General features: G+C 37.8%; 1 protein-coding gene across 1 annotated transcript in view; it reads right to left on the reverse strand.

The window, feature by feature from the left end:
* The window catches only part of LOC139960163 (angiopoietin-related protein 7-like), a 10,326-nt gene extending 1,741 nt beyond the window's left edge, over positions 1-8,585 (reverse strand). Inside the window, exons 1-6 of the mRNA XM_071958322.1 lie at positions 8,237-8,585; positions 5,690-5,779; positions 3,979-4,205; positions 2,863-3,171; positions 2,133-2,400; positions 1-532 (exon numbers count right to left, since the gene is read on the reverse strand). The exon at positions 1-532 is cut by the window's left edge and continues 1,741 nt beyond it. Coding sequence (XP_071814423.1) covers positions 276-532; positions 2,133-2,400; positions 2,863-3,171; positions 3,979-4,205; positions 5,690-5,779; positions 8,237-8,318 — 1,233 coding nt within the window. The 5' untranslated portion in view covers positions 8,319-8,585 and the 3' untranslated portion in view covers positions 1-275. The remainder of the gene's footprint in view (positions 533-2,132; positions 2,401-2,862; positions 3,172-3,978; positions 4,206-5,689; positions 5,780-8,236) is intronic.

Here is an 8,585-nt window from a genome sequence, read left to right on the forward strand (position 1 = left end):
TGACCCTCAAGTATAAACCGTTTGCTGATGACAGTTGCTTCTTTCGGTCACAAATCAAGCAATCAAATGTTTAAGTAAGACTCAATGCCAACCATAAAACAATATAAATATTACATTTTATGGAATGAAATGCTGCCGATACGTGAGAGAAAACCGACTGATAATTTAATGATCAAATCGTTTTGTCTTTACATCTCCCATGTAGTTCATAATCAATAATTGTACGTGAATTTACCCTTGTAAAAGAGATACCGTAGGCATCAATACTCCATTTCTTAACTTCTCGCTGGTCTTATCTTCATCTCTAGAAACTTTATATTGTTGAAATTACCTCCAGGTATGTTCCTCCAATAAAGGCTAGCAGAACCGGATCCGTTATATAAGCCATTAGGATTGAAGTCGCCGCAAATACTATACCAATACGCTCCGTGACCCTCCACTGCACATTCACCATGAACGTCCGTGTGTTTACCATTGTCGCGATCCTTTGTGGACCAAGCTGATTGTATGTCCCATGCCATCGCATCTCCTCCTGAAAGAGAGAAAATACACAAATAGACAAAAAAAAAAAGTATTGCAAACACATATTTAAAATAGAACAATTTTCAGTGTTTCATAAAGAAATCATATGTTTGGCCAACCGCTATTCCTCTTCTGTTTTCTAAGATATGAACTAAGCCCCCCCCCCCAAAAAAAAAAAAAAAAAAAAAAAAAAGACAATGGTCCACGTCGTAGCTTCAATTGTTTTAAATCTAATATCCTATCTACTTTCCGTAGGACTAAGTGTAGGGAACTTGTACAACATGATGCTTTTATCTATTTGTTTTGTCTAATAAAATATATGTCAGGGCCTAAATAGTATGTCATTGCTTGTCGTAAGGCCTTGCGTTATGTATAAGTTTGTGCTGACGGTCAGAAGTTCGGCGAATATTTAATTTATGCTTGAGCGATCAAAAATGTTCTTTGGCGAGCCCTCTAGTCACACAGTCTTAACTATTGATACCGTTAAAACAACTACGTGATGCTTATCGGTAGGACGATTTGTGAAGAAAAGCACACTGCTGTTTGTGAGGATCATCAGTTGCTTGTGCTTCATCTTTTGGAACTAAACAATGTTCCATCTAGAATGGAAATAATTAAAAGTGTCCTTCACATATTTAGATCAAACTCAGAACGACACACTATAGTGAAAAGGAACGGATACCAGACAATGAGCTTCACACAACTGTGACGGTCATTCTGCACTTGGGTTAAAATACTCTTTTTTACACTCTCAATTACTCACCAAAAGTTAGTGACGGGAGTACATAATTTAAGTTTTGGTACCAAATACGAAGGAGTTCCATAAAGTCAGAGAAAGAGAGAGAGTAAGCTAGGACCCGTAGTTGATTTGGTAAGGACTGTCCTTGGTGTGTGATTTACTACTTATCTAAAATCTAACTGTGCAACTTTAGTGACGGGCCTTTTCGTCCCTGTTCTCCTTTGAAAGCATTTTTTCATATCTTATCCCTGCCCATAGCCTTGTGTTGGGTATGAGATGTTGCACTCTATCGACCATGTTTTGCTATCTTTTTTTTTCTCACAAACATTGCTACCTACCCCACACCCACCGAGGTTCTGTACTGACACTCGATGGACTGCAACAATAATATAAGGTGGACCTACAACTTTTGACTAGTGGGGGTCAAAAAGTAATGAGTGTGTGCGTGTGTGGGTGTGTGTGTTTGCGTGTGTGTACGTGTGTAAACAAGAAATAATTGTCACGAACTCCTGCTAGACCGTAGGCTGTTGACTTCAAACTATATATGGATGTACAAAACCAAAAGTTACACGATGTTCAAAGTAGGTGAGATGGCAAATTTGTGCGATGAAGGGTTTACAGCGTCAGGTTGCATAAAGCAGGATAGATTTGCTGAAGGTTTAAAGAATACCAAGGTTTGAAAATATAAAAAAAACATATCTATATACGAAGGCAGACAGTAACTCTCCAAAGTTAAAATGAACCCGCTCCCCCATCCAGAAAGTAATAAAAACTGATTTCATTACAAAATTTGGAAAATAACAAAAAAGGCTCATTCAACATTTCATAACTACTGAATTACTTAATTTACTTTTAAGAAGGAATTACATACCTGTATTTCCAGAGTAGCCATCGATATCCGTCAGCCTGTACAAATTGTCCTCATTCGCAATCCTGAAGAGTTCATACTCGGCGTAGTAATTAAGACCATCTAATGAAGATATCATATCGACACGAAGATTGTAATCTCGCTGATTGGTCAATAAATGTAACTTGTCATTCCCAAGCCAATGTTCATGGTCCACGTTTCCAAAACCTTCTTTGTAATCAGTCCAATTAAGATAAAAGTCAACTGATCCGTCGAATCGACGCTGAAATACCTTAAAAATGGAAAGAAGAGGAAAACAAAAACCAATAAGCATTATGGGATTTAAATTTTAACATTTCGACTCAACTATAGTGACAAGTTCAGATTAATAACTTTCTTGCAAATTTGGTTTGATTTTACAGAGCTGGCAAATTACATCAATGGTCGATTTTTATGTGTTTTTTATGTCTTTTTTTAAAATTTTGAATTATTTTAAAAGTAAGAAGGCCTGACGTTTCGATCCTAGCAGGATCTTCTTCCGAGGCTGAAGGAGGCACATTTTACACATTCTCTTACACAGTCTCTTTATTGGATAAGCAGTTTGCTTACAGTGTTGCTTCAGTTTGAATTCTTTTAATCATTTCGATTGAGGTTAAATCAATAGAACCTTCGAAATAAACGCGGAATTAAATTAAGAATACAATATTCTGTATTTTCCTCATTAGCAACAGTCTGTCAGTAAAACGTTTCATACCGTCCAGCCGCCACCCGAGGTGTCCATATCACAGTAAACTTCAAATGAACCGCTTGTCCAGTTGGTCGGTGTGATGATGTAAGTACCATTTTCGGTGAATCCTGCATTACGGTAGTCATCGCAATCGAGAGCAAGTGTGCAAGTTAATCCATCGCCATAGTAACCATCATAGCAACTACATATGTTGGTGCCATTGTCTGGTTGACATGATGCATAGTTGCTGCAACGATATTCGTGATCACATGTCAAGTTTCCCAGAGTGCAGTTACATCTTTGTGTGCAGTCGTTGTTGACAGAGAATTTGCCTGGCTGAAAAGGGAAAGAAAACAGTAATTTCCTTTTGGTGATATATTAAAGAAGCGTTCCTCATAAAGTGAGTTCATAATTATTGGACGCAACCGTTAGCGTCTTGAGACCGTCAATAACAAGGTCACAAAGGCTCTACATAAATCTCTTGGCTATTTTTTATATGCCAGTGTTGTTCGACGACGGTTTCGTCTTCCTATATATTAATCTTGTCACCAAACAAAGAATAAATGCAATCATTTTTTTTTTAGCATTTTACAAGTTCTAAGGAGACCATAAAATACGTGTGCTTTGTTTGATAGTACACGTACCCTTTTGGCAATGGGCCTACGAATAATCCGTGGTGAACATGATTTGTTTCAAATGTGCTTCGTGATTAGTTCATGTTGATTCCTGAATATATCAGTCTCCTTTTACTTTGGAGAACCGAAGATACAGCTTCAAGACGCAAAGAAAAATTCTTATGCTCTTTGAACAGGCTTTTACGAAGAAACAACTAAGTACTTGGTTATTTATTAAAAAATAGTATACAACCTTTTGTGTATCAAAACTATTTGTCTTAAAAGAGTTATTTGGAAAATCAGTTGTATATATGTTGCGACCGTTACTACATATGTTCTCTTAAACATCTTCTTTTTGTTTCTACTTTTGAATAAGTCCTTTGGTAACTGCAACATTTTACTATGTTCCCGGCTATGCTACTGAATGGTCACTTCTCGGTATACACATTTTGCATGATTGGGTTCCCACACAAATGATAGACTTATGATACATGGTCTTTTCTTAACTATTGTAATAAATTTGGCTTACTTGGAGGAATCCAACATCTTGAATGTAGCATTCACACTCCTCGATTGGGACACAGTCCTCCCCGTCCATCAAGAAGTTATCTGGCGGGCAAAAGCAAGTTTCAGGTTCCTCACAATTACCATGGCAACCGAAAGGGTCTGAACAAGTTCCATGACAGCTACAGTTTCCAAACACCATGTTCATTGGACACTGAATTTGCGTAGAAAGAGCGATTTCCTGAGATGGTGCTGAAATGTATAGATTTGAGGGGAAATAGATGGACGAGATTTATAAGTTAATGGTCAGCTTTATAGAAAAGTTGTGTTTCTTGACATACCGGGGACATCTGGGTACGTCATTCTTACTATGATTGGCATATGCTAATACTTTTCTGCTCTGAAATGTGATGGCTATCTCCGATTGCTATCATGCCTTTAAAGGGAGTAAAGACTCGCGCACAAAGAAACGTCTGATGCCGGTAATCTGATCTAGTTTCGAATGAGGTGTAACAGAAGTGTTAGACACCACCATTGATCCCAGAAAATACACACACAGCATGCTACTGTCGGTAATTAGACACTAGTGTATACAGTCAATAAATGCAGCTTCGGTCAATTCCCACAACACAGTGTACATAGCAGCGAGGGGCATCTCAGCAGGGAGTTGTTATGGAACTGCCTGATCTCAGGTCCAGATAAAAGATAACAAGGTACAACGTTTCACTGCTCTCTGCATTTTGTAGCGACAAGAAGAAAAGTTCACTTGCAAGCAACGGAAAGTTAATCTTTTTTTTACCGGAGGGCGGCACGTGGTTTGGGGCGAGTCTTCAATGCCTTTAAGGACGTTTTCTGTCACATTTTTAGCGAAGACCTAGGTCGAATGTATCCACTGATATATTGTTCCTAGAAGGCATACAGACTGGAGGAGGAGGAGGAGGGGTGGGGGGGGGGGTTAAGGCTAATAATAGTTGCTTTCTCCAATACGTAAACCAACGCAATAATCTAAACATATCTATAAACATTATAAACATCCAACTCCTTGAAATGTACCTCTGGGCAAAATTTGCAAGAAATTGGGATGATCTTTATAACTTTACTTTTTTTATTAAAGAAACAACGCTATTGAGGCCGGACAATATTTATTCGGTCGACCAATACCGACATTATGAAACCCTCATCTCAATCTACATTTTATGAAGCCGATTGTTGTGAAAAAATGAATTAATATAGTGGCTTCTCTTTTCTGCAAGTCATATATATATATATATATATATATATATATATATATATATATATATATATATATATATATATATATATATGTACATTTACTCATTCGTTCATTAATTTCGAACTCACTCAAATCTGATATACACGGTTCCAGTCTACTATCAAATGTTTTATGCCATCATCTGAATCGCCTTTCAATTTTGTAATATTCACTTCATTGAACATATATTGCATACCAGAATTGTCTATACTTTATTACCGTGCAAAATAAAAATCATTTACACCGAAGAGAACAATGGCATATTTTTATGCCCTTGCGTAAAGTTGAATATTGATAATGCATACTGAGTCTCAAGTGAAATGATGACCGAATTTCGTTCCAAGGTTTATCGACTTGGAGACGATAAGATGTTTACTTGGATGTCAAACAGAATGGAAGTTTGCCAGCCATAAAGTAAGTTCCTCATTTCGTGAAAATGTTTCCTACTTCTCCGTATACTTACTTGTCTCAATGGTTTCTTCCGCCGCATAGTTTCCGAAAGAACAGTTTTCTGCCATCTTGCAAGAAGATACTTCTTCAAAAGTGCATAAGTCTAGAATGAGAGATATTATGTCAAAAGCCAGAGGAGCCTCAGGCGCGTATCCAAGGGGGGGGGGGCGAAGGCGGAAGCCGCACCCCACTCCCCTTGAGCATCTTTTTTTATGTTTTTATGATATCGTTAGTAATATCAAATGAGAAAATGCCAAGACGCAACTTACAAGGCCTGTGAAGTGCCATTTCCAGCGATCTGGGAGGCATTTACAGCCAAAATTTTATTGTACGCTTCGCGCCAACTCATAGTGGCGCTACGCTTAGATAGTTTGCAATGCCGTATCTACGTCTCTCATAGTTTGCCTACAGTTTCCAGGCGCGTATCCAGGGGGGCGTTGGGGGTGCGCCCCCCGGGTAAGAAAAAGAGGAGAGAAAAAAAGGAGAAGAAAAAAGGAAAAAAGAGGGGGAAAAAGAGGAGGAAGGAGAGGAAGGAAGGGAAAAGAAAAGAAGGAAAGAGAAAAAGGAAAAAAAGGGAGTGTTAGTGACTGATCACATTTGTCCTAATAAGCAAGTTCATGTAAACTTCTGAACATGAAACTTAAATCACATGAACGTATTCATATTGAAATCAATGAGTCTAGAGTAAATTTAACTCTATATTATACTTCCTGATAACAAGGTTATTTACATAGTTGATTTTAGAAAAGCCGTTATGGTGTACATGGGCGGCGATCCGTACTTCCGAGTGGGGGGGATATGACCTTGTTGACTATCTAAGCGTAGCGCCACCATGAGTTGGCGCGAAGCGTACATGAAAATTTTGGGACTTACAAACCCTCTAGATGGCCGGAAACGGCACTTCCCGAGGTTTCCAAGCGGCATATACCAAACTTTAAAATAGGGATATCATGTCCGAAATATCTCATATTCAGGATCCAAAATACTTTTTTTTTTAATTTCGGGTGTTATTTTGGGAAAACTGCCCCTGTCAATCTTGTTTCAGGCGCTATGTTAGAATGTTCGAGAGCTCTTTTATATTATTCGATGAAGAAAATGGCCTCATGCAGGCTATTATAGGCCTATATACATGCAATACACAATTACACATAGTTACATTCCTAGGTACCGATTGCTAGGGCATCCAGGTGAAACGTGTATTAAGCATTACCCTGGTAACATGAGATTCTCAGCTGTTCGAGGGAACATGTACGTGTGTAGGCCTACTATAGGGCCTATATGAATACTATGAGGGTGCATATATGTACTATATCAATACCGTGGGCGCAATAATACATTTTGTTGTTATAGGGCCAATGAAGCCCACAGTCAAATTTTCTTGCTTTATAAAGACGGTTTATTTGAAAAGATCGCACTGCGTTTATGGTAGGCGAGAAATGAAGCTAATAAAGAGCCGTACATTCACGATGATGCATAAATGTAGGCATGAAAATATTCTTATCCCTGGCATTTGGTGGGGGGGGGGGGGATATGGTGTATTACATCCCCTCCACCCATTTTCATGGGGGGATATATCCCCCCTTCCTCCCCAGGATCGCCGCCCATGATGGTGTAACCTTGTTAGGCTAAGGGACATGCAAATGTCTCACGGCTCATATGCATGTCAACGCAAATGGAAGACAACCTGTAACCCCTGGCAACATTGTCATATGAATAGAGTGTATAAAAGTTAACTAATTGTAATTCCAAAGTGCAGCAATACATTCGATTACAAAATACAATATTATGTTATCTACTCTATCTTAGTGCTTTTCTTAGGTTTTATAGGTTTCTGACGGCTTGAATATTGTAATATATTGGGTCTGAAAATAAGAGGTCCTACACAGAAGATAGCGGATTAGCAAAACGAGGTTTATTTAACGATCAACTGTTGGGGGTGCATAGCAATACATATGCTCCTATTCAAGTTTGTTACAAATATGACTATCATCATTCTGTGTTCGTCGAAAATGTGATGATTTAGTTTTCTGTACCTTGTAGAACGGCAGTCACTTTAGAAATCAATTGTTGTTTATTCATGTAAATCCTTGGCTTTCGAGTGAATTTGTGGGAGAATAATTAATTGTGTAAATTCTATTGTCTTTAATCAGGAAGCCATGCCAACTAGTTTATTTCTTGAGAAGATTTGGTTTCACATATAAAGGACATTATTACATTTGCATTATATAATAGCTTCCGTTACGTCCATTTTCTTTCGCGATGTCAAAGGCATAATGGATATCTTTATCTGCAGATGTGTTAGAACATTAAAATTGTTCATATCTATCTTGCCATTTTGCACGTTCCTTTTCTGTATACACTTATATATACGTAAAAAACAACTATTAATTGACTATAAGGATAAAAGATGACACGTTCAACATTCCGCCATTAACTAAAATAGTCCCACATAGTTTACGGAAACTTTAGACGTTATATACGATTTTTGATAAATCTTTTATCTGCGAACATCGAACAAATGGAATTTTGTTATGAGATTCTGGTAGGTGATTAAACTTACCCATTGATTCTACAATGCTGCACAGATATATCACAGTCGTCAAAATGGCACCAAAACGGAAACTTCGCGACTGAGTTGCCATATTCAGATATCAATCAACTTTCACACTGGCTGGAAACAACTGAAAACCATCTGCAATCGTAGTAACATGTATGCTGTAATAGCCCTTATATACCCTTCTTTTATTATAACAACGTTATTCAGACAAGACACCTATTCAGCTGACAATCCCGACACTGCAAAACCCTCATCTAAATCTAGATTTTATGAAGTTGATTGTTGTGAAATAATGAATTAATATTGTGACTTCCCATTTTTGCAAGTCGTATATATGTATATATATATATAT

This window comes from Apostichopus japonicus, chromosome 19 (assembly GCF_037975245.1).
Source record: "Apostichopus japonicus isolate 1M-3 chromosome 19, ASM3797524v1, whole genome shotgun sequence".
NCBI classification, from domain to species: Eukaryota; Metazoa; Echinodermata; class Holothuroidea; order Aspidochirotida; family Stichopodidae; genus Apostichopus; species Apostichopus japonicus.